The 27,160-nt window shown below is 41.5% G+C and overlaps 3 protein-coding genes across 4 annotated transcripts in view; 2 read left to right on the top strand and 1 right to left on the bottom strand.

The window, feature by feature from the left end:
* Positions 1-4,951, bottom strand: part of osbpl6 (oxysterol binding protein-like 6) — a 33,028-nt gene extending 28,077 nt beyond the window's left edge. Inside the window, exon 1 of one of the 2 annotated variants that reach the window (XM_080498009.1) lies at positions 4,725-4,951. The gene's annotated coding sequence lies outside the window, so the exon portion shown is untranslated. Of the gene's footprint in view, positions 1-267; positions 376-4,724 lie in introns of those variants that run through there. The other variant, XM_080498010.1, reaches the window with a different exon arrangement.
* A 3,563-nt stretch (positions 4,952-8,514) lies between these two features.
* Positions 8,515-10,401, top strand: LOC308131690 (cytochrome c-like). Its single transcript, XM_080498516.1, has 3 exons — positions 8,515-8,639; positions 9,508-9,684; positions 9,803-10,401. The coding sequence occupies exons 2-3, from the start codon at positions 9,513-9,515 to the stop codon at positions 9,946-9,948; spliced, it is 318 nt and encodes a 105-aa protein (XP_080354642.1). The 5' UTR covers positions 8,515-8,639; positions 9,508-9,512; the 3' UTR covers positions 9,949-10,401.
* Positions 10,402-11,816: 1,415 nt separating this feature from the next.
* Positions 11,817-27,160, top strand: part of pde11a (phosphodiesterase 11a) — a gene marked incomplete at both ends in the record, with an annotated part of 34,683 nt that continues 19,339 nt past the window's right edge. Inside the window, 4 exons of the mRNA XM_080498192.1 lie at positions 11,817-12,650; positions 14,036-14,194; positions 26,268-26,357; positions 27,011-27,151. Coding sequence (XP_080354318.1) covers positions 11,817-12,650; positions 14,036-14,194; positions 26,268-26,357; positions 27,011-27,151 — 1,224 coding nt within the window. The remainder of the gene's footprint in view (positions 12,651-14,035; positions 14,195-26,267; positions 26,358-27,010; positions 27,152-27,160) is intronic.

Raw genomic sequence — 27,160 nt, 5'->3', positions numbered from 1 at the left:
CCTCCAGCCTCAGATGTTGAGAAACATCTTGTTACTAATAACAACCCGTTTAAACAGTACACGGCATACTTTTGCAGCTCAAACTCACGTAAAGCCTGGTTTGAAGATCTGAACAGAAGGGTTGTGAAGTTTCTGGAATCCTACAGACAAAGTGGGTCCTTCATGTAATCCAACAACAGCTCTAGTATGTGGCAGTCTGGGGAAAAAGACCCTTCAGGCGACACTTTCCGGATGCCTCAAGTCGGGGCAAAATGTCACCAAACTTACAGAAAACGAGCAGTTCACTGCACAAAGGGATCCTCCGAATCATGTGAGCGTCAGATCATCTCCACTGAAAGCCGCTACCAATAACGTCTCTGTCGTCTGGAACAAAACTTAAGATCAGTGTCGAGCTGCAGGGAAATCACGGCGACTGTTGCTCTTTTAAAACAAATGAGAGGTAACGCTTAAAGCGGCCTCAACATCTGTAGTGTTTTGACAAACACGCTGCGCGGAATTATTCGCAGAATTCAAACTCATCACCCGGCTCCAGCTCAGGACAGTGTCGCCATGGCCGTGCAATGTTTCGAAAACACAACACTTTCAATTCCCTTTCCTGGTTATCCTTGTTCATTCTCAAAATGCAACTTCAGCTTAATTTCAAAAAACCAGCAGCAATTCTGTCTTCTTTTTTTTTTTAACTCTTCAAGGAAAGGGCAGTTTTCACAATCGCCATATGAACACTGTCATGGGGACGTTTTCTGAAAACATCAAATGACACTTTACAGCCTCAGCAAGTAAAAGTTGTCAATTGATTTCACTTATACGGCATTTTCAACCACTTCCACCACAAAGAATTGCAGAAATTTTCAAAGTTGGAACCCAATATTTTGCTTTTTTTATTTTTTATTTGTTTGCTACAGTATGTGGACGTTGGAATCAAACCTGCAGCCCTACGACTGAAAGACGACCCACCCTATCAACTGAGCCACAGCCGCCCTTGTAGTTATATAAAGCAATGAAAAAATGTCTTGCAAGATTCCACATTCAGGATCCACACGAGGTTCATTAGTCCAGACCCGAGGGACACGAAAAAACAAGCTTCGTCAACAACCCTAATGATGAAGGGAAAACAAAACTCAAGCTTCATTTCTTGTTTACAAATTTACTGCTAATGCATCACATAAGAAGGGTCATCATTATTACTATTACCACATTATAAAACTGTCTAGTTTGTAAAAGTGGACGCAGCTCTTTAGAAACACTTGGGATTTTTATGAAGGAAAAAAAAAAAAAGGCCAGTAAAAGCTAAGAAGTGAAGAATCCTGCAAGATGGAGTTTGTGTCACCGTCTGAATGAAAGAAAACTCTAATCTCAAACCCCGACGCGTTGAACCCTTTAAATTGCCAAAGGACCACTTTTGATGCGACTGCAATGAAGCGCGACGCTGCATTATTTTTTCAAAATGGTAACACTATTAGGCAGCTGTACAGTAAATGTGTCACGCTTGGCAATGTTTGGAAAAAATTGCTGCGGTGGCAGAATTCTTAGCAAAGATGCATTACAGGTACAGCAACTTTAGTTTACTGGAAACCCAACAGCATCAGAAATACTTTCCGGTACTCCTGAACCCACGGCCGTCCGTGAATGTAGTACTGCTTCAGCTCAAAACCTAAAGACAACAAAAATATGTGGAAATTAATGTTTGAGAGATCCCCGGACATGTTTGCAATGTTTAGAGAGGGGTTTTATTTTGGAGGAGGGCCCCCCCACGTCTCGAGGTTCCGGCTGAAGGAGCATAAGTAGTTGCAGGAGTAGCAAACAAACAAGTGATAACAGACTTATAAACAGATTTTATCCTACAGCAATTAAAAAAACAACTAAAAACAGCTAACAATAACTCATGATGCGTACATGTTTTTAGTCCACTAATGGGATTGTGCCATTTATTATTTACGTGGTTGTTTTTACTATTTACGTTTTAGTGGTCTTTAGCATTTATCTACATTAATTTGTGTTATCAATTTTTAGATATTTATACTTTTCAGTTACTGTGTGCACGTGATGCACTGACTCGACACTGATATATGCTACAATAACTAAATCTATCTATCTATCTATCTTTCTTTTGGCACTATCACGATACTAAACAATACAAATATAGGATCTAGTTTCCTGTCATTTCAAGACAATTGAAACGAAATAAAAATACAGGAAACGGTTTGAGTGGAGCGACAACCACAAACTCCAGACACCTGCTGTAAAAAAAAAACAATTCCCTCCACTGAAAGGTCTTTCAACAAAACGCCACTTTTCTCCAGGGCTGTTTGTGCACCGCTGAATAAGTACTGTGCCCTTAGTGGAGGTGGCAAGTGTAAAGTCAAAGTTCCTCCTTCAGGGATCAATACAGCATCAAAAATAAAGACGTGACTATCATCTGTCCTGACGTGAAGCCAAGTGGAGGAAGACGAGGGCGTCAAGAGAGGCAGGGGAAAAAACGCGGCGACCCCACCATCTCCGTGCCCGCCGCTTGAGGGATATGAGAAGGATGAGGAAAATAAGACACCCAACATGTCAAGGACAGCAAGAACCTCAAGTCCAAACAATCCAGCTGTTGACGTGCAATAACGGCCAAAAAAGCAACAGTCGCTAAAAGCCTCCCTCACCGCGAGCACGTAACACGACGAAGCAGGATGTTAAATGCACCCAGATAGCAGCAGAAAGACATTCATGTTTATGTTGTCACCACTTCCAAGAAACATAATATCATGTAACACGCACACACACGCACACCACTCTCTCTTGCATAATTCAGGTGGGCCAACCAAAGGAGACTCACGTCCCTAGATTATATTACCGGGTCCTTGAGGACAGGTATTGTCTGAATTTACAACTGGGTAATAATGCTTATCGATCAAGAAAGCCATGCTTTGATCGTTTACCTGTGTGCACAACAGCAGGCGAAATGGATGTAGACCTTGTGACATCTGGAAGCAGTGAGCAGCACAACCCCTTTAAAGTAGGCCCGTCTCTCTCTCTCTCTCTCTTTCTCTCTGTTTTTAATACCACCAACTGGACAGAGCCAGTTTATCCCACGCTGCTCGGCATTACATCATCGAGGTAGAGCTGTAATACTTTTAAGGTACTGTCTGACTCCGGCCCATATTAGAAAACTTGGGAGTGTCGGAAACTGTTCGGAAAGTCAAGTTGGCACAGAGAACTTGCTCAGATCTTCTCAGTTGCTTGACATAAACTACTATACTTTGTTAACATCATAATGTTTCTTTTTGTATTTTTTTTTATTTTGAGGGGGGGGGGGTTAAGGTTTAATCTTTTCAGTGCTGTAAGGCTTTCCTAAAGACAAACATGTCCAGGTAAATAACATGTCCTATTAGTTTGGAATCAAAACTAAATGATAGGTACCAGTGATTTCTGAACGGCAGCAACTACTGTACTTACAGAATGTTAAACAAAACAAACAAAAAGCTGATTGGGCTAGCAACTTTAAAATGAACATACATGGCTTAGAATTACTACAAAAACAACCATTACAGAAAACAAACACACCGTCCATGGATGAGTCATCGCATTTCAAACCATGTATTATATATACTGTTACTACTTTCACATATTGAACTCTGCTTGAGTATCTCAGCCTGTTTTGATGAGTGTGACACACACACACACACACCATTTATTACTGCCTGCTTTACTAATCATGTATGACAAACATCACAATCTGGATTTGGTATTTGGAGCATCCTGTGAGGTTTGGCTTCTGGCGTTACACCCTGGGACAAAGAATGAGCCACCAAGGCTTTTGCAGAGAGGAGACGCGAATGGGACAGGACACCTTCAGCGGGAGGTTTCCTCAGGCTGGGGACAAGCAGTACATCAGAGAATCAATAATCACTGCTGATCAATGCAACATCCATTCAAGCAAGCGTGTCAGCTACAAACTACAGATGCATTGAGCTCTCCAGCCTCCTCTGCTCTTCTTTAATTTATGTGATTTGAATCTATTTTAAATGACTGCAAAGTCACTGGCTGACCTTCAGTGGGGGGTAAAAAAAAAAAAAAAAAAAAGGCAGGCTGAGTGATATTGTGGGACAATCCTGTGACTGGCAGAAGTTGGCTAACTTTCAATCCGTTGTCATTTAGACACTTGACAACATCACGGTTTTGGGAGGAGAGACGGTTGTGAGCAGGTGTCGTGGTGTTCGGGTTTGGTCATTAAAGCCGTTATTTCACGTGACTGTGGGAGAAAGCATAAGGCACTGAAAGGAAAGAAAAAAAGAAAAAAAAAAGGTCAAAATGTCAGTGACGCATTATGTCCACATCTTCAAAGTCACTCAAGAGTTGGCTTTGCCTGGATGGTTTTTAACACACTCATGCGTCCATGTTTTTTTTTTTTTAATGTTGGGACTGGATCCCGGTGATGCTGCGATGTTTTGGCGACACGGGGTGATTCTATAGCAGCAGCAGCTAGCTCTCAGCCCTGGCTAGGTGGTCATGTCTGACTGGTCCGACATGTAGTGGTAGATTACCTCGGGATGCAAATACAAAAGGATGCTGGGGGGGTCGGGGGGGGGGGGGGGGGGGTCTCGTTCTGAGAGGGTGCACGAAACGCCACAGCTGTGCAAAATTCCATTCAAAATGTGTATTCTGATAACATGGCTCTCCCCCCGTTGGAAGCGTCACTGACTCAGGCTTTGAAGGAGAAAGAGAAAAGCTGCCCGCCTTACCACAGCTGCGGAGTGATGACCATGTCTTTACAGTTCTTGGCGCAGAAAACAATTGAGTGGGGTCTCCCTTGACTGTGTGGCTAGAGATTCCCAGCTCCTCAAACACTGACGCCTTCCACAGGGATCCGCACGGGCCACCTTTAATTTATTCTTGTCAAGCACTTGCACCACGCAAGAACGAGAACATTGTGGGAAGTCCAAAATTGGAAAAAAAAAAGTGCTGTGCTTGGTCGTTTCCTTGAATGCGGGGATGTGATGCTCGAGCTCGGCTCAACTGCACTCCGCTCGCGCTCGCTCCTCCCTGCAGCAAGACGGGCTTTGAGCGGGAACTAATCACCGGACTGGATCAGACAGCGGCGGACAGCGGCTGCTCGCAAGACACGGCGACAGAGTATCGAGCAAAACACGGACTCGGAGGTGTCGAGGACCCGGAGCGGTTTTGAATAGGGAGAGAGAGAGACAGAGAGAGAGAGAGGCTATCCTGCTGCTCGTTCTACTCCTTCTGCCTTCACAGAGGTCAAACATTATGCCGTTCTTTTCAAAACATAAAGGACAAAGCGTCACTGAGCAAGCGTGTATATTATAATGCGAAATGGACTCTCTCGCGCGTCTGAGGCATTAAATTGTTCTGGCCGCTCGTACCTTTTCCTAAGTAAAAGAACACATGGTTGCCTGGCAACGGCTCAACCCAACTGTAACAGTAATGAGCGGCTGCTGCCACGTGGGGAGCCACAGAGGTGCTGCCACGCACTTCAACCATATGTCACGTTTTATACATGTTATTCCCACAGCTGAACCACACGCACACGCACACACACACACACACACACACACACACACACACACACACACACACACACACACACACACACACACACACACACATACACACACACACACACACACACACACACACACACACACACACACACACACACACACACACACACACACACACACACACACACACACACTGTCAGAGACATATTTGTCTGGCTATCCTGACCATTCATGAGAAGAGCAGAATACCAGATCAACCCTCTAAGAAGGGCTTTTTAGTGCAAAACTGCCACCAACCACACCATAAATAAACACAGTGTGTTTTGATACCTTCAGTACAAGTAGCTCATCGGTGACGTGTGCTTGACTGTCCTGACCTGTTATGCCGGATTGTTTTGAGGCCATCAATGATATTGACATTTTGAACACTGATTCGTAGAGTGGTCTTTCACCCTGCTGGTGACCTCGGTTAGATAATATTATTGATGGAAGCATTATACACATAATCAATCAGTGAAAGAATGCTGGCAGGTCAGTGGACATACTTACTCTTTTGAATGTCGTATGTTGAGGTGACCCAGGAAACCTTGGTTTATATATAGTGCTCATTAGTGTTTGCTTCTCCAATCCAGTATCTTGGAAACTGGTGTGCTCCAGGGATTGTTATACACAGTCCTGGGTAGATTATGAAACAGTTTGCCCCTGGGCACAGACATGTAAATGTTCTCACTTGACTCAGTGACATCCACTATTCAAGTTGCAGACCTATTGGAATATTTCACATTTCTTTTTTGTTGAGTTTTGATCAAAGTTGATACTTAAAGTCTTATATACATTTAATTGATCAGTATGCTGATTTGCATTATAAACATTTATATGCCATACTTTTTTGTTGTTGTTGCTATTATTCATTTTTGGTGGTTACACTTTTCTTTTGAGGTAATTTTCTTTTCTTTTTTAATTTCCATTTTGAATCAAATTTTACATCTTCTGTGTAATTTTTTTGAATCCAATATTTTCTGATCAACACTAGAGAACACCTAATGCCTTGGGCCAAACAGGCCTCCTTGGTAATCTGTCAGAGTGTGCTGTGGGGTTAAATGAGAACATTTTACATCCAAAAGTCAATAGGCTATCCACAAGGTAAAGGCAACAATAAATTCTTCCCATTTGTCAGTCTCAAAATAATTGGGTATCAGGTTCTATGACAGACATACCCAGCCTCTGACATGCTCCAATTTAAGGTTTCCTGTGTCTCAACACTTATCATTGTCAGAATATCCCTTGTCATAGGTACAATTTTTCACAGTAACTTTCTATTGTAGGACAAGCAAGTGAATTGTATAAATCCTGTGAGGGTAGGAATCGGTAAACGTGTGCGTGATGACAAAGGCAGCTTGTTAATTTGGAATTAATGGGCTGCCTTTTCTTCCCTGAGCTCAAGCAGTTTGACATGACACACATTTTACTCTCCTTTGTTAGAGCAATTATTCCAGCCCACTGCAGCATGACCTCAATCACATTTTAAGATCATTTATACAATTTCTGAAACACTGAAATAACATTCTCACACAGTTTAGGAGAGTGATAGAAAACCTCACAAGATTACAACTGTGTCTATTGTGAAAGTGTAGACATTGGAGACTTGTAGCATGGTTTGTTTTTTTTAACTTTCCTTTTATTGGTTTTATTGTAACTGTATAAATCACAAAGACATTTTGATGGTTCACAATACTGGAAAGATTGTCAAACAATGTAACAATGTAGTACATGAGAAGCATTTGTGTCAATGGAGGAAAAAACAGAAATTATTCCTTATTTCTGCCACTGTAGAAAGAAAAACAAAACAATAACATGCATTTACAGTTGTGTCCAGACTGACTTTTATTCGAGTTATTAGCTTCCAGTCACAGAATTCAATTGAAGGAGATCTAAACAACCTACAACAAGCTAAAAATGTACTGGACAGGTGTGTTTGTGTGTGTATGTCTGTGGATAAGACTCAGACCCTCCAACATTCAAAAGATGAATATGAAATGTATTGGTGCCTCTTCTGGTGGTTTTCTGTCTATTAGTATATTGATGGTCCGCTAACCTGTGGCACACTACCTTTGCACATCATCCACTGAGGTGCCCTAAACTCGATGAAGTAGGTTTAGAAGATGGATTAAAAAAAAAAAAAAATACAAACTCTGAAAAGCTCTTACCACTTTGGGTTCCTAAGAGTCTTCAAAATGTTTGTATTTTGTATTCTTGATTTTTTCATTATTTATCATGGTTATAACACATGCTACTATCTTGGATATCTCTTTTCCCCCTATAATTACTCAAAATACTTTATTGTGGTAACCTCTATGCTGTTTGTTTACCAATTATCCAATCTGGGATTTCATTGATCATATTCTTTTATAAACCCTCCCCCAAAAAACACTTCTGCCATTAAGACTAGTGTGATGCACATACATACAGAAATCCCAGTGACTGTACTGCATTTGATGGACAGAATTAGGCAGATATTTTATTTACCCCAGGGGAAATTCATGTTACAACAGTCAACATACAAAAAACCTAAAAAGGACAAAAAGTTGGCATGTTAGTAGCCATTGGCAATAACATTGACGGTTAAAACACAAAACAGTTCCAATTTTAAAACAATACAATCTACACAAATAAAAATACTTCTGAAGACATTTCAAGGCAGTACGTGTGGTTAGGTTAAATAGACTTATCCTGATAAAAATGACCCCTAAAAGGTGTTTATTTACCCTGTTATGTAGAATTAATATCACAGTGTTTTACGCAGCTCTTATGCTGAACTCAATAAACTCGTGTGGGGAAAAATGTCTGATTATTGTGTCCTCAAAAAAGTGATACGAAGTTCATATTAAAATCGGGTGACCGTGAAAATCATTCTGGAAGTTTTTGGTTGCGCAACCTATGAAGGCGGGTCCCCGGCGCGTGCTCAACGGTCATCCAATGACGCGGAGGGTGACGAAACGGGTCAGCTGACCGATGACGTAGTACCGGGAGTAAATTCAGGGAAACGGAGCACGTTTGTGAAGCAGAGCCGGTCGAAGGCCGAAGCCCGCGCAGAGAGAAGTCAGCTTTAACCGATTGAACACTCGCCAAGAGAAGGTAAGACCGTAAATACCAAGAGAGATCGAAAGAGGGAAGTTGTTTTCTGGCGGTGGGAGTTCATGAAGTGAATTTATTTGCGAGTGAAAAGCTTCTTGGCTCTACTTCTAATGCAACGTGGTCTCGAGCCGGTGTTCCCAGAGGAAATAGCCTATTTATAAACTTTCTAAGTGAGTTAACTACACGAATAAACATATTCCGACAAGTGTTTTATACAAATAAGTTTAGTTTCTGTTCTTCCGAAGCGCAGCTTCCACCATGATTGAGCTTCATTTAAAATCTCGAATATTATACCTATTAAATAAGTTTGACAGACATTATTCATATAACACTGATAACTACGGACATTACCCAAGCTTCTTTTGTATTTGAAGAGGCTGTTTTACGTAAATAAACTTGGTGAAGTTTTGTAACAGTCCTTGGAGTTGTTGTGCAACGAGGAAGTTACGCCACCGTGCGGCCAAATGAGGGGATTACGTTCTTATTCGACACAAAAAAGGAAGCGTTTCAATGTATTTTCCCACCTATTGTATAGACTTGTGTGAGTAAATTATTCCCAAAAATATCGTAGATCTGGTTTAGGTGATCGTTGTGAGGGCTGCAAATAATGACTCTTCACTAACCAGAGGGGACTTGAGCACATGTACCACAGGAATTATGACAGCTAAATTAATACATTGGGGTTTACATTGGAAAAAAAACCCTCATGTGCTTAAATTGCCCACAATCCTGCCATTGCTTATTGAGCCAATACTTTTGGAAACTGGCAAATATCTATCAAAGTATAGAGACTGGAGACGTGTGGAGCCCACGAGAAAGAAATTGTGTTTAATTACCTCTTGTTCTTTTTTTTTTCTTTCCTCCTTAGAAACCATGCCTGGAGACATCAACAAGGGGAAGAAGGCATTTGTCCAGAAGTGTGCCCAGTGTCATACTGTGGAGAATGGTGGAAAGCACAAGGTTGGACCCAATCTCTGGGGACTCTTCGGACGCAAAACAGGCCAGGCGGACGGTTACAACTACACTGACGCCAACAAAAGCAAAGGTAAATAGTGTATGGGTATATAGATAATATTTAAATCGCATGAATTCTGCTTTTTGGTTGTTGTTTTTTTTTTTTTTTTCTTCAGCATTATTCACTCACTGCTCCTTTCCATGTTCAGGCATCATCTGGGAGGAGGACACCCTGATGATTTATTTGGAGAATCCCAAGAAGTACATTCCAGGAACGAAGATGATCTTTGCTGGAATCAAAAAGAAGAACGAAAGATCTGACCTTGTCGCATATCTGAAGTCTGCAACCTCGTAGAGGATTCTGATGAGCTCTTTGTCAATTTTGTTTTTGTGCCTTGATAAATCTCTTCAGCGACCAGGACATTTTTTTTTTCCTTTCAAATAAGACAGAACAAGAACCAATCGGAGTGGTGTTGGCATGGCAACTTGTCATCATTGTCACATCTGTACCTGAGTGACTGGTATCATCGTCCCCCATTGAAGTGAAGTTACATGATATCTCTTGGTTTTATGTCATTTAATATAAATTATTATCTATATACTGTGTATTCAGAATGTAGGGACTGAACACTGTGTTTACCTGTCATCCATGTTTTTTTTTTAATGAACAGTTTCTTGGTTTATAATCAAGTTGTCTTAACTGTCTGTTCCAAAAATGAATATGCCTTTTCTGCTTCGATGATACCTCAATTGTGTTTTGTCTTTTGAATAAATTTGCAAGTTAAATAAAAATGACACTAAAAATTCATTTAAGAAGTTTTTTAATTTAATTCCCCTTAAGTGTTTATCTGAAGATTTGTGAATGAAATCACTGATTAATAATATATAGAGGTAATTTCAGTGTTGATGTGCTAGTATGATTTCCATTACGTTGCCTTTGTTTGAATAAACCCAAGAAAGGGACTAGCTTCTGTCAAATGCAGTGACTTAATATTGTGATTTTAAGTCACAAGCCCTTATTTGTCGCGTTGGCATGTTTTTTTTGACTTACTTATAGATTACACGTTGGGTTTGCATGTAGATAAGTGCTTCCGGAAGACAGGCATTTTCAGTTATAGTAAGCAACGCTGATGAATGGAAAGGGAGTGTCAAAAGACTAATTTGACCCAACTGTCTTGTGAGCTGCATTCCTTTGTTCAAACTGTGGAGTACAATGCCACCTAGTGTTCACATGACGCCATTGCAGAAATTGATTCATAATATTGGATGAAGGAATTTGATTTTTCTGACACGCACTCTGCCGGTAAAAGTCGCTGTTAAATATAACTGTGCCACATTTACACAAGTTTGCACGTGAAATATATATATTGTCCCCATGCAGTATTTAGTGCATACAGCGGAAGCACGTCTCGGTCGAATTAAATTGCAATCCTTCCATATGGGGGATATTTTCGTTTTCCACCACCTTATAAACATCCTGTTCACTTATTTTCACTCATCTCGCCCCAGAAGCATTCACCTCCATCGGCCACCATTTTATATCATTTGATGATGCAGTTTCCATCATAACAAACATGCATGACGAAACGGGGCATCCCCCCCCACCACCCCCCTCAGTGATCATCCACATCTTCGACAACTTCCCCTTCCTCCCCATCATCATCATCATCATGCCCACACTTTAAGGAGGGCAAACGGTTCAAATGGCCCGAGGGCTGAAGCGCAGAAGCAGCCAGGAGCTTTCTGACCGTGTGTGACGAAGAAGTCCAGCATCAGCGGGACGAGCCAACCAGGGCGCGCGTCATGCGCTCACGGGAAGACCCGTACGACGGCGGCGACTCCGGAGTGGCTCTGCGCGAGACCCCCGACTGCCCGTGACAGTGGACGCGAGCCTCAGTTTGCTTCCCACTTTGCTTTTTCTTAGATCTGCTTCCATGATGACCTTACACTCGGTGGACGTCGTGGAGATGCAGTGGAGGAAGATGCCGGTGCGCACCGGGAGTCTCCGTCCCTCTCCTCACCGGGGAGAACCTGGATGTGCAACCGGGGCTCCGGGGAGGTTCCCGGCATAGTGGATCTTGGAAGTTGTGATATTTACAGGGTTTTTTTTTTGTTTTGTTTTTGTTTTTTTTCCTACTTTAACCCTCCGTGAAGCTTCATAGATGAGATTTCTGCGCACGGCTTCATGGATTTGGTTCGCTGAGGACCTTGTGAAGAACAGACATGGCAGTGTCAAATATGCTGTTCTCTGACGTGGAAAGTTTCCTGGACTCGCATCCAGAGTTGTTCGAGGACTACCTGAACCGAAAGGGGAATTATAGCATGGTGGAGAAATGGCTCAAGAATCACCGGGCGAGCAAAAGTCCGGCGGCGGCGACGGCGGCGGCTGCAGTGGCGGCTGTCGCGGCTGCAGCGTCGTCCGCTCCGGCGGAGCCGCGCGAGGAGAAGAGCGGCGCGTGCAAGGACAGCTGGGCGAGCAAATGTGACGGTCTGCAGCGGAGGGCTTCTCAGAAGGAGCTCCGGAAAACTTTCGCCCGATCGAAGGCCGTCAACGTCAACAGGACGTACGACGAACACGTGAACTCCCGGGCGCAGGAGCCCCTGACCAGCATGAGGAGGAGAGCTCTGCTGAGGAAAGCCAGCTCGCTGCCCCCGACCACCGCGCACATCCTGAGCGCGCTGCTGGAGTCCAGAGTCAACATCCCCCAGTACCCGTCCACGGCGGTGGATTTCAAATATTACCTCAAAGAGCACAACGAGAGGGAGTTTTTCCTGGAGCTCGTGAAGGACATCTCGAACGACCTGGACCTGACGAGCCTCAGCTACAAAGTCCTGGTGTTCGTGTGCATCATGGTCGACGCGGACCGGTGCTCCTTGTTTTTAGTGCAAGGGACGGGCAACAAGCAAACGCTCGTGTCCAAATTCTTTGACGTGCACGCAGGTACAACAGTTTTACCCTCAATGAATTCAGATGAAGTTCAAGTGCCGTGGGGGAAAGGGATTATTGGCTATGTGGCGGAACATGGAGAGACCGTGAACATCCCTGACGCCTATCAGGTGCCCGAGCCTCCTTGTGCATGCATGCATGCATGCGTGTGTATGTGTATGTGTGCGTACATTTGCATGAGTCACAGTCACAGGGAGACAGGGTTTTCTCTTCCTTTTAAATGACACAGTTAATGTATCATCATTCAAACTGAAACAACTGGAAGCCAAATGTTTATCGTTAGATGGACACATTGGCGCCAACGTCAGGTCAACATTGGAGGGGGGGGGGGGTCAACTTTTCTTCAAGGCATATTTTGGATTAGAACTTGATGTGATGTAAAAATAAAATAAAAAGACTAAACCAAACCCACACAATAAACTGTCGTGCAAAAACAGTAAAGGCAACAATTAACGGTTGCAAGCAATATCTTCCATTGGCAAAGAAGCATTGAATCTTTCTTGTCAATGGTTCCCAGAAGACTTTAGCAACTTGAGAAATATGTGAAGATTGATGAAAAACCTTGGACATGACACTAAATAACACAAAGATGTTTCACTGTTTGGGATTTGCAACCCAGGTTTTACCCTTGGAGGATCAGGAAACCAAAACTGTCTATATACTGAATAAACCTTGTGTTGTATATTACTTAACAGAGCACGTGAGCTTACACATCATCACTGGGAATAAAGAAAGTTTCAGAACCTCTTGAAGGAAAGTATCACTATCAATTTATAGGAAATACATTGCTTAATGAAGAGAAACGCTGTCTTTCAGAGAGAAAAAGGTTTTAATCTCCTCTTGGTTAGTCATTCATTTACCTCCGGTGAGGGGATGCAATGTTCAAATGGAGAGGAATATGTTTCTTCAGTTTTTATTGCAGTGAGCTGTAATTTTAACACATTTAATTCCAGTTATAATGTAGGCCTCTCTTGGCACTTGTTTTTTTTTATATATAGAGAAACAAATCCAAACAACCCTGCAAGCATAAAGCCACAGTGAAAAGACAAAAAAAACAATAAGTCTGAATCTAAACTCAGAGGTGGAGACTTTCTGATTTCACTTGGTTTGTGCTTAGGAGATAGTAGAAATGAAAAACATTGGACATAAACAAGCAAGTGTACATAAGACAGAGAGCGAATCTACACACCGTGGGAAAGAAGCGTGAACCTCCATGTCAACGGTCAGAGATTCTGCAGGAAGCTACAGAAAATGTAGAAATAGAGGGGGGGGGGGAAACCCACAGGCGACAGAGAGAAGTATACAATTATTACTGACATGCATTGACCTATGGATTTACGGGAATTCGAGTGAAGAGGTTGAATGAAAGACGCAAAGCAACAGGCAAACTAGTTGTCTATGCTTTTTGTTAGTTGCCCTGGTAGCCGGGATGAGCTACAGATGTTACCCCACCTCACACTGTGTCTTAGTTTTGCTCTGTGCCTGTGAATTGCAGGATCGCCGCTTCAGCGACGAGATTGACAAGCTGACAGGATACAAAACCAAGTCCCTCTTATGCATGCCCATCCGCAACAGCGACGGAGAGATCATTGGAGTTGCTCAGGCTATCAACAAGACCTCAAGCGGAGAACTCTTCACCGAGGATGACGAGAAGGTAATTTCGTCGTTACTGCCGCCGCGAGAATACGTTCGGTGTGAAGAACACAGCGGCGTCGCAATACCAATTTGCACCCCGCTGACTGCTTGGCGCGCGCAAAGCAGATTCCCCTTGTTTGATTCCCGACGTTTTGTGTCACTAATTGTTATTGCTCACTCCCATTTTGTGTCTGTATTGCATTGTCTTCACTCTGCACATGTGATATGCACACTTGGAGCTCCACAAACCAGAAATAATCTCTGTATGTCGGAATCAATCACATCTACTTAGCAGAGCACAGGGAAAAATCGTATTCGACGCAGTTATGGAGGGAGACCAATTTCTGGCTTTAGTAATGATGAAATACCTGGGAAGGAGTTGTTAACAAGTTGCTCTGATTAGATCATTTGTCTTAGTAATTGTACATCATGTGAGGTTCTGGTCTGATGTTATATTTTCTTTGGCATTTTTAATTCACAACTGAGATTAAATAGAATAATTACAATACTTACATTAGTGTTTATATCTTATGAATCTGCAAAACATCCCAATGCTTTATGGGTGATATTTTATCATGTGTTGCAATTAATCATGTGGCTTTTGTGTCATATAGCTTTATTATCACTCTGTTGGTTCAGTGGTATATTTCAGCCAAATGGATTGTAAACCGAGGAATGCACCACATTAATTCGTGATGCTATATTGTTTTGTAGGGATATTCTGGACCTTCTGGGTGAACTTGAACGTCAAAACACAGTTGAATCCCTCCACACGTAACTTTGTGACCTAGCAAGGTTCAAATTATGATTATTACTTCAAACATCAATAATTATGTGATGATTTGGCAATTTGGAGTGAAATACATTTAACAAGTCTTGAAATAATTGTCATTTTGCATATGGTGACATTCACCAAGCTCCCGATGGCTCTGTGAAGATTCTCAGTCGCAGTGCAGCAGTCGGCCATAAATGTTGCCATGATGACTTCTGACATGTGAAGTGAATAACTCTGATTATCTCTATTTCATGTCACTGTTGGTGGATTGGATTTGTCTGAGCATCGACTGAGTCTTTTCTCCTCAAAATTGATGTGCCAGAAGTAGACAAAATGGACAAGAGAGAAAGATTTGAGTGAATCTGACAAGGGCCAAATAGTAATGGCGAGACAACTGGGTCAGAGTGTCTCCAAAAATGGTTTTTTTTTGTTGGGGGGGGGGTTGGTCAGATCAAAAGTGGTCCAAGGCAGCATGTGCATTCCCGAAGACCGGCTTCGTGACTTACAGGACCTGCTGCGTACACCTTGGCGACAGATTCGATACGCATTCAGCGAATGAGAGGAGTCCATACCTGCATCGCTCAGGACCTCCACTGTATCATCTGATACCACGTTAGAATCTGGTATTGAGGTTTAGAAGACATTCCACCGTCAGGATTCACCCCGGGGCCTTGCTCAGAGATGCCTCATGGAACACATCTGCAGTCAGATTCTAAATCCAACCCCTCCAGTTACAAACCCACCGTCTGACTTTTTAGTCGTGTTGTTGTTGCCGAGCAATTAAAGTACAGAGGAAATCATGGCCTGAAGTAATTTTCACGCTTTATGATTCATGTGTGGCCTTTTAGAAACGCTATTAAGTTTGTTTTTCTTTGTAGACAAACATTATCTTTTTGGCTTTGTGGGACACAAGCGGAGCAGCACTACAGTAATACAGGCAGTAGTTTCTAATTACTGTCAGGGCTGTAAAATCCATCTGTTTACAGTAGCAGCAATGGACTTCAGTGGAGGGTGCTTTTTTACCTTTAATCAATTTTGATCCCTTCATGTTTTTCTTGAGCATGGGGGCATTTCATAAGGGTGGCTTTTGTGTTTCTGTCGGCAAATCAAGCGCTGCGACAATGGCTTGCAGTTTGGAGATTTAGGGTTTTTCCACATGTAGTAATATAATTAATAATGCTCTATTTAAAGAGCTCATTTAACCAAGCTGAAAACCGGGTGATGTGGGCATGGGAACAGCTTCAATAAAGAGTTGGGGATTTCATTTAAAGCTTTGAAAGTGGAAACAAAGAGATCCGATTCATCACTATTTTGCTCGAGGAAGTTACTTGTCGTCCATTGGTGAGTGTTGTGTTCCAGCATCACAGTGGAGATGAAGGTCGTGGCGACGGATTGTTTCGCTGCAAAGATAAGTATTAAAAAAAAAGAAAAAAAAAAGAAAAAATGATGCATCTAATTACTTAATACAGAGGAACCTGCAGTTATTGATCTTGATAAATTGTTGCCTGTTGGTTAAGTATTATTTAACCCATGTGAAGTGGTGTTAGTGATGTCGATGGTGGAGTTTAGCGGTAGTTTTCCCTGAGTACTCCAGTTTGTTTTGGGCCAAAAGTACGAGTATGAGACTAACCGGTGACTAAATATCTTGCAGGTGTAAATGGGAGGTTTGCTATTGTCCCTCTCTGTGTTTGTCCTGTGATGGATTGGTGACCACTGTGGACCCTGCCTCGGCCCATCGTCAGCTGGGATCTGCTCCAGCTTGTTCTTTCTTTAATTTATTATGTCAATCAAGAGGATAATCGTGATTTCTTTTTTTTTTTTTTTTTCAATTCATGCTTATTACTTTTGTAATTTCATACAGATAATAGTTTGTTGGAACAGTCACAATTTTATTTTGTTTTATGCTTTTGAAAGGTTAGGAAAAACATATTATGCAAGTGTATCAGAGATTACATATTACATATTGCCTTCAGATATTGAATGCAACTCATGTTCAGCTGGCTTTCTCTTATTTTCTCTCTCTCTCTCTCTCTCTCTCTCTCTCTCTCTCTCTCTCTCTCTCTCTCTCTCTCTCTCTCTTTTTTTTTTTTTTTTAAAGAGAAACACTCACTGTACATCTGTCACATGCACAGCTGATAATGTTTGCTCATTCTGCTTGTTCCGTTGCCCAAACTGGATGTGGCCAACATTCATTATTTAAAGAATTGACTCAACTCACTTGTTTTGTTGTGTCGTAAGCTTACCCTCACAATGACTCCCAGTACTTAGTTACCGGCTGGGTCGTAGCTCGTCTTTGAGACTCACAGGACACTGTGGTAAAAAAAACCCCAACAAGAATAATTGCTTATATAGATGTCTCACAAGAGGTTAATGCTTCACTGAAAGAGCCGAGTGGAACAATATCTGTGAATGGTGGCAACACACCCGCACGCACACACACGTAATATATGCATACATCGACACACACAGCATAAGATTATAACCACTGCGTAATATCGTGTCACTGGAAAAATGCTGCTGCCTCACTGAAGTACTTGAGGTGTGTTATAGTATGTTGTGGTAAGATGGTAGCAGTTTGTGACTCGGGTGGACCCTTGGCAATGGATTATGGCTTTCCCTTCCTTGGGTCACTTTTGATAGATACTGACCACAGCAGACCAGGAAGAACCGAAACGAGCTGCATCTTTGGCGACGATCTGACCCAGTTGTCTTACCACTACAAACCAACACTTGTCAAACTTGTTCAAATCCAAATGCTTGTCCCTCTTTTTGTGTTTTTGCTCGCACACATCAACTCGGAGGACACAATGTTTATTTTGAATCAAATATAAATATATTTCCCTCACTGGCAGGTGTGCCATGATAAAGGGATTATTAATAGTAATTACTTCACTTGTCTGTAGTCTTAATGTTAAGGCTGACACGCAACGCACTAGCAAAGTGTGGTTGGTGGTGGAGGTTTGATCCAGTGTCCATGATTATTTGGTGGTTTTTGGGTTGAAGTCTGGAAAGACTGAAAGAGGCTCGTGGACGTCTACTGCGCCGCCTTTTATTCATTTGGGAATCAGTTAAATCTTTCAACAGCTCAGTCGGGCTGGCAGCTGCAACAAACAAAGACACAGACTTGAGTGATGTAATATGTTAAAACAGTCAGTGCTTGTGTTTGATTTCGTCGTCTGTCTGTGAACGATTGTTTATGAGCGAGGCACGAGGAGCACGTGTTCAGCGCATCAGCACACTTGAATAGCCGTAGCAGGATGGCAGTGACAAGTCGATACAGACTTGCTCACATATTGCATGAGCCCCTGAAGGGGAGAGAAGATGGAACATGAAAGCAAAAAGCCAGTTGTGCTTTTTTTTATTTTTTTTTATTTTAGAGTTCGGCTTCACTGGAGTAAATGACTGAAGTCTTTCCATTTCTCACATGTTTTTCCCGCTGTCAGACATGCAGCTCCAGTTTCAGCTCATTGTCCATAATAGATGAAATTAAGAATTCTTTTTTTGTTTCCCTTGTTTTGAGTTGGTTTCACATAGCATTAACATCACACTAATGCCGGCAACGGCTACAGCTGAATTAGTAATGACGTGCAAGGCTAGCATCAGAGAGCACAGTAAACTACCAGTGCTGCACAGCTGCAGCTCAGCTTTTATGGAGGACCTTGTAATAAGAAAATGCATCTCAGTTTTCAAATCGTGGATGACACTGCAATCGCAAATGCGACAGGGGGTTTGATGGCACCGTATGTAGTCACAACCCTACAGGATTTCCACCACAGCATGGCTGTGAATCTCCTCTTACTTGAAATATGCTCTATTGAAAGATCACAGCACCAAAGACCTTTGTGGAGGTTGGAATAATGGTACAGCCCATGTATAATTGCAAGGTCTCATTATCTCCTGACTTAATTTAAGAGTATACGCTTACTTTGTTCGGCTTTCTTGCTCGCATGCGTCGCGATCTGGATGGGGCTTCAGTTCAACATGGCTATATAATACGCAATTCTATGATAATATTATAGAATAATATTCTCTATGAGACATCTAAATTGTGCACGCCAATATAGTTCAGCGTCTGCGTGAGTCAATTGTCACATAGTATTCTCCCTTCACCACCATACTCCCTCTGGCTATCAAAGCCCTTGTCATATTGGGTCAAAGCATTGCTGTAAAAGAAGTACTTCCACAGACTGTCCCAATCTAAATCAAAGTTGGGAATGCAATTTTCCCTCGGAGCGAGATGATTTTCATACAATCATGCAGAAAAACAAAATACGGAGCATGGTACCACACTCGTTGCTGTCACAGTGCTTCATATAAATGCAAATTATCGCAAAAAGTTGTTTGAAGCGACACTAAATAGACAAAATAACGGTGCGGCCGCTTGTTTTAATAAAACATCTTCAAGATAATGCATTTTCGAGGGCATGTTCGGGAATTTCTTTCTACATGACTGAAAATCTGAACCGATAAAATTATGTGTTGCTGTGTCGCTGTTGAACGCTCCCTGACCTGTCAACACTGCGTGGGTCCTCTTGACACCGACAATGACAAGAAACAGTAACAAAGCTGAGGAAAAGGACCAACATGCAGACGGGCTTTATAAAGGACAGCGAATGTTACAGGTACCTTGACTATGGCCTTGTTGTATCAGGAGAACAGGAACAGTGATTCATTCCTCCTCCAGTAAACAGTATTAGTGAAATAGTAACAGGTCGTCTTCAGATTCTGCTGAATCAGCAGTCTGTTGGGTGATTAAGATAGTGGGAGACAGCAGCTCCGCACTTTCACTCACAACACAGGTAACAAGTGACGAGCCCAGTGAAACTACTAACTTCATTACATTCACGACAGTCACATCACATATGTTTTCCTCATCATATCATTTATTTTCCTAACATCTGCATTGTGAATTATTGATGAAAATGTAAACGTTCTCTGGAGATCATCACACAATGTACTTTAGAATTGATTGGATGAACATTTAAAGGACACACCGTAGCATAAATTTTCAGTAGGACAAATTTTTAAATTAAAAATGTTCTTTATTTCATCAGCAACATTCAACTTCCAACAACTGACAGATGTACCACAAATAACCCAGTTTTACTGTCACACTGGTACCACCAGAGGAAGTATTTCCTCCTCTTCCCAAGATGGACATGTGTGGGCGGAGCCAGTCCAGCTCACACAGACGCAGCAGATTCTGAATGCAGCTTTTTATGAGCCAATATTCAAATGGCTGAAAATCAAGGAAAAGCTGGATTTGGGGCGATAAACTTTAAATGCAACATTTTTGAACTAACAAGACCCATGTGAAAGTGCTGAAAAGCTGTATAATATGACCCCTTTAAGTCTTAATTAAACCCGGTAAGACCCACATACACAAGGATAGTTATTTAACTTGTAAAATAAAATCTTCACCTTTAAATTCTTTATACAGGCTTTCCACTTTCCAAGTCGAATAATAAGAATGTATGTTCATAAAGGCTGGAATGAATTAATGGATGAATGAACGAATCTTATAGATAATAAAAATATAAGTCTTGATTATATCCCACATTGTCCAGCTTTTTGTTTTAAAGACATAAGTTTCAATCATGATATTTACAGTTCAACATGTCAATAGACTAACAACTCTGTAATTAAGTACATTGATTCTGTTCTGTTGATAGATGTGAATTCATTTGTGTAGCTCATTATTATTACAACTAATTGACAATCCAGAGCTCTGAGCGAAGAGATTTGCGCGCGTAAATGGCCGTGTGTTACAGCGAAGTGCGGTGAAAACATCTACTGCTGTTATTGACGTTCTTGCGTAAAATGCAATGATTGAATCAGACTTTGTATTTTTGTCTGGTTTTGGTTGAGATGATTACAAGCTACTTGTGATAGTTCAATTACTGTTTTGGAACCGAATGTTTTAGTGAAACGATAAGTGTGATGAAGACAAATTAAAGACTTTAAAATAGGTTATGATGCGAAATTAGTGCGATAAAGGTGACAAATCATTAGGTTCTCGGCGTCGATGTAGTTTTCTTATTTTAGAGTGTTGAATTAAAAAAGAAGTCCATATAAAAAAACATAACCAGAGGTTTGTTTTCTTGTTTAAGTTGCAGTTCTATATATGCAACGTGCACAACGTTTTTAGGCTGATTCGTATTTGTCAGTCGTGTGTAGAAGTGCTTAAATGTTTCTCACTGCTTCATATGAAATATCAGCTGCGGAAAAGGCAGTCGTTGAGATTAGAGGAACTGACTGTCCCCGAGGCCTTGGCCAGTTAGTTTTGTTATTAAACCACTCTTTACTGGTCAGTCCAGAGGTCTCTGGGCAAAGCATCTTGTTTGTAATGCAAGCTTGTATAATGGCCTGCCTGACAGAATGTAATTAGAGGAAGCAGTGCTTTTCTTGGGTTTGCCTGTTAGTTCCACGGGCAGATCCATAGCCAGATCCCCAAAGTCCCGCTCACTAATGAATCTGCTCCTGCCGGGGCTATTGATGGCTACTGCCTTTCTGGTAAATCATTATTAGAGAATTCCACAGGACAGCTGAAATAGCATTATGAATGAACATATTGCTCAGCATCATCTGTTTTTCGGTGCCAGAATAGGCTGCACGAGAGCGCTTGATCATGTGAAGTGTCTGAATGAAGCACATGGAGTTGATCTACACGTGAGTGATATTTGACGCTTTAATTACACACTGTAATTTAAAAAAACGATTCATATTAAATGATTTATGCATTTGTGCATTGCGTAACGCTTGATTTGTGCATCATGACATGCACGTCAGCACATGTGAGAGCGGAGGGATTAATTAAACAAAGGTGATAATTAATACAATATGCCCATAAACAGAAACCCCTGCACATCAGAGCTCAGTCACTGTGAAATATAGCACGGTAAAGCCTTATTTTCAGTTCAACTGGCCAGTTGATATGCATGTAACTCTCCCTATAAGATCTATTTTACTGTTTACTGAAGATTTGCATCCTGTGTGGACAGATGCCTTTTTTTTTTCCACCAATGTTTTTATTTTTGTCATTGTTTTTTTTTCAGCAAAAGGTTTACTCCAGACACAGCCAACTTGCTCTTTAAACACAGGCAGCATCGCCATCAGTGAAATATAGGCTGAGAAAACCAAGCATATCCAGTGAGCCCAGGCGGCCAGCTTGATTGTAAATGGTAATTGTAAGAATTAAAGCAGAGTTTCTTACCCTTTGCACACCTGTGGTGCCAAGTTAGGTCTGCAGTTAACATTTACTGGTGAGAGAAAGATGCTCCTCCTGTTTTGTCCACGATGAGCAAGTCTATGTGTTCTTGATATGCTGGTTTTCTTCCTGCACGCAACACTTTCTCACATAGTCTCTTGCATATTCATACTACGAAGTTTCGACTGAAGATTGGAGTGGATAAAAAATGTGTGAAAATGTGTGTGGACGCCGACCTAGCAACGGGAGGCACTCAGGACTGATACCAATTTAGCACATTTGACTTCACGACTATGGAAATGGCCACGTTCACCAGAGATTTCTAGAGAATAGATTAATGTACATCAAGCCATTTGTTTTACTACATTTGAAAAGTTTGCATCGTTTATGATTTCATCTGTTTTTAACGTGCCAGGTAAAAATGCACTTTACCTGAACAACTGCTATTATTGTGAAGAGAGTAATGTATTTGCTGAAAGGTTTCAGTATTTTTTCTTCTTCATATCCAACCTCATATCACTTTGAGCTTGTCGAGGCTCAACGCTCCAGCCAGTCACTCCACGACGAACGAACACAGAAGGGACACTTTCGTGTAAAGAGGATCTCATCTACGTATATAAAACCCTCATTTGAAAACTCCAGTCTCCAATAAACTGAAAGCACAATGTATTTGTATGACTGTGTATTTAAGCATACCGGTACTTTATTCAAGATCCCAGTGAATCAGGTCCTAAGTGGGAATAACTTAGTGTATATTTTTCTTCAGAGTGCTTTTGTTGGCCACGTTAATCTTTTTCCTTCACAATAAAGGTGCTTGTCATTTGTCCCCTTGGTCAACATCTAGTTCTTCAGTGTGAGTCATAAGCTATTCAACTGCATTCTCAACAGCTTGAATGAATGAATATAAAATGTATTTAAAAGGGACAATGTACAGTTAAAACATAAATGTTGCCTTTTGATGCACTATACCAGATTGTAGCTTTAAGCTAATTTGCATCTGTAGTCCCTTGGCAGGTCACAAAAATACAACACAGTAACAAGACAGATTAAACAGTATACAGGGATAAAACACCACAACAACTTCAGTGGTGCAATATTGTGGCGAATTGTCAAATATTCCGTAGTGTAACTTCAGTTCTTTCAGTGTGAAAAATGCACATAAATTATCATCAAGATAAAAGCAAGGACATTTAAAGCTGTTCGCTCTTTGTTCAAACCACTTTTCAATTTCATTACCATTTAATACAATGATGGGGGCAACTTCACGCAATGACTGACATCACTTAAATAAAAAAAAAACATTTGTGAGGGAACACACGGTGGATACTCAGATTACCCTCTTCCCCATTCATACTCCACATGCATGCAAGCTTGGCCGACCTAAAAAAAACCAAAAAAACAAAACACACTGTGAGCATGTATAGACTACACTTTTCTACATTGTGTAATGCAGCTGTGTCCTTCACATGCAGATTATTTGTCGCCGACGACTGATACTGATACGTAATCGTCGCTGAAAGGTGGCAGACACGTGCTTCTGTCTGCCACCGCAGCTGAGTAACTTCCCATTCATGTATTGTTGTGTTCCTACCCTCAGGCCAGGCTGACGGATGGTAAATATTAGTGGGTTTGTTGTCCTGATTGTGTTGTTTACACAGCAGCCTGATGCTAAAGATAGATTGCTACACACACACACCTAAATGCACCTAAATAGTATTGATTCCATGTTATGGGGCCTGAATGTCTGCAAGATGATGCCGTTGGTTAGTTTTCGCTGTATAGACCTGCTCGCTCACATCCTCCAGCAGGCAGCTGCAGCCATTTTTTTTTTCTATCTTCTGTAGCGCGAGCTTTAATATTGATGTTTATTATGAATCCACAGAAGTGTAGAAACAGGAAATGACTCCAAAACTATAGAACATTGATTTGATTCCTGTGTTCATTCGAACTATATTAATTTGGCCACATCAAGTGACTGCATTATTTATAAGAAGAAATTATGAGTGAAAGAAGGAATTTATGTTATCAGCCCAAGGCACAGTAAGTCAGACTAATCAGTCAAATGGTAAAATGTCGGTACAATGGATTAATTTGTCCCAGCATGAAAAAAAAAAATGCTTATGAAATGTTTCTCATTTCCTCCAATCGCAAAGTTTTTTTGTGAATGGGAATATGTCTCTTGTGTTTCATGTTTTGGTAGTTGTCTTCAAAAACATGTGTTATAATATAATATTGTTATGTGTGGTTCTGGACCGTGTATTTTACATGATACACAAGTAAATATCATCTGCAGTGGTTAGCTCACACACCGCTCAGAAAGAGGAGCCTGGATAGATTCCAGGTCTGTTTTTAGTTCAGTTACTCTGCGATTATCCAACAATCCAAATAAAGATTAGCTTAACCGATGACTCTTAAGTTGTCTGTGAGAATTTAAAGGAAAATGTTTGGCCCCGTGATCGACGGGCAGCCTTTCTAGTTTACTGTGCCTTATACCGATATTCAACTTGGATTGAGTCCTGCTTCGATACAGCTGGTAAAGAAGATGAATGGATGAAACCAAATTTAAATGACCTTTCAGTTATGAGGTCAAACAAAAACATTTGTTGACTTATATCTTTATAAACATTGTTTGAGAAATCCTTGCAATTGTTTTTACAAGCCAGGTATGCTTAGTGCTACTACTGTTTGTGAATTAGAGCTATAGTTGGAAAGCACTGGCATGATTGTAAGAAGACGAAAGAAGAAATGCTTTAATTTATTAGGTGAGATTTGTCCTCTGGATTGAACGACCTGAGCTCCGGGGATAAAAAAAAAAAAAAACAACAAAAAAAAACAGCTGGAATATATTTTACAAAGTCAAATAAACCTATAGAGATACAGTACTTAACATTTCAGTTAATAGAACAAAAATAAACATTGGGACATAAATTAAATATCTAAAAAGCTTCAAAAAGTACATTAAAAAAACTTTGTAATTCAATTAACTGTAATATCTCCTCATTATGACACAAAATATTCAGTGTCGACAATTTAATTCTACAAATTTAAAGGACCGTCTTCAAGATTGTAAATTATACTGCACCATCACCACTGGGGAAAAAAAAAAATCCATCAAACTTTACTCAAACGACCTGAAGATGGCGCTCCATGGCTCACAGAAACTGCCCCAAAAGATCCTCGACATTTGCACAAACAGCCTTTATCATTTAATTTAATCAGCCTCCAGACAGTCCGAAGTTGTCTGTAGATTGGAATGCCTTTTCGCGAAACTTGAACAAAACAGCTGTGTCAGCATCAGCCCAATGTCAACTGCCCGTTGTGGAGGTGCATGATGTAGTATCATAAGATTTTCATCATTCTGCATGAATGTTAGGAAACCAGGTGATGAATTTTAATGGTTATTGCTAATGTTAATAATGCGTTAATAATGTTACTAATCCGACCGTAGGCAATATTTGTAATGTGTATTTTAATGATGTGTTCCTGCCTGGGGACTGTAGACGGAAACTGGCAACAGCGATATCTGGTACAAAGCATCTTTTCTTTAAGATGACTATATTTTGTACGTTGTCCCTGACAAATAAACAAATAAACAAAACTAAACCCATCTAGAAGGAGCAGCTGGCAGCCACTCTGCTGCACCTGGGGAGCCATCGAGGGTTTAGGGGCTTAAGGGGCCACGGCGGTGCTGATTAGGGCCGGGACAAGCAGTGGCTTTTACTTTCCCCGCCGAAATCTCTTCAGGTTACAAGATCTCTAAACTCCGGGCCACCGATGTATTACATAAACCTGAGCAAAAATGCCATGACAAAAACCAATGGATTCAAATGTTTAATGACGCAATGCTTTTTATAAATCTCTATGCAACCAGTGTAGGAGTGGTGTGTGTGTGTGTGTGTGTGACTCCTGTGTGGATTAGCATCACATGCATTAAGCTGTTCCGCCTCGTTGTAGCATGTATATGATATGATGTATATCACTGTAAGGACAAAAAAAACCCTACAATTTAAAATCCCCCCAAAAATAGAAGAAAGGGGCACTGTGTCATTGTGGTTTTTAAAGATATTTCCAAATAATTGTGGCCTGCCTTTGTGTTTAATGTCTCCACAGGTGCTGCAAATGTACCTCCCCTTCTGTGGTATCGCGATCTCCAACGCCCAGCTCTTTTCTGCCTCAAGGAAAGAGTATGACAGGAGTCGGGTAAGAGCCACGGGGTCGACCGGGATAACAACCCTCCCATTCCTGGGATCAGCATTACTTCCTTCCCCCACCCCGGTGCTGACAGAGAGGCTGAGTATCGATCAGCGGCACCACACTTGCTGCCACTGCAGTGGGAATCTCAGAGCAGCATGCAGCCCTGCCTGGACATTTTCTCCGGATGTGTGGGGGGGGGGGGGGGGGGGGGCTGTATCCAGATGAGGGCCTGGTTTGTGGTCTAAATCTCCGAGGGGAATGTTAAGAGATGCACTAATTCATGTCACACATTGATCTGTGATGGGGGAGAACATAATGAGAACACAGTTCAGTGAGGAGAGGAGAAAAACGGGGGAAGCTCTTTTTACGCCATATGATTTTTACGTGCTTGTGAATGAAATGGGATCGGCACTGCCTCAGACAAAAGGACCACATTTTCTTTTATTGGCGAAAGTAATCACGTTACATCCTCCTGTTGGTTTACGGTTTTAAGGATAACGATAATGATAAGATTCCAAAAGCTGAGCGAAGCGAAACATCTTTATTTAAAGGATCCTCCGCAATTATTTGCGCGCAGATTTTTTTTCATCGAGAGTGACATGCGGTTCACATTGTTTGGAATAATGCCAGCGGTATCTTCGTCTGTTGCTGGCGTTCAGGCACTCCTGGAAGTGGTCAATGACCTGTTTGAGGAACAGACTGACCTGGAGAAGATTGTCAGGAAGATCATGCACCGTGCCCAGACGCTGCTTAAGTGCGAGCGCTGTTCTGTTCAGTTGCTGGAGGACATTGAGTCACCGGTACTGTTT

This window comes from Blennius ocellaris (genome assembly GCF_963422515.1).
Source record: "Blennius ocellaris genome assembly, chromosome: 6".
Taxonomy (NCBI): domain Eukaryota; kingdom Metazoa; phylum Chordata; class Actinopteri; order Blenniiformes; family Blenniidae; genus Blennius; species Blennius ocellaris.
Note: the sequence above shows the minus strand (reverse complement) of the source record. Positions and strands in the feature narration are given on the sequence as shown.

Coding starts and splice junctions, on each gene's coding strand:
- LOC308131690 (XM_080498516.1), top strand. CDS start 9,513: ATGCCTGGAGACATCAACAAGGGGAAGAAGGCATTTGTCCAGAAGTGT. Junction 9,685..9,802: donor TGACGCCAACAAAAGCAAAG/GTAAATAGTGTA, acceptor TTCCATGTTCAG/GCATCATCTGGGAGGAGGAC.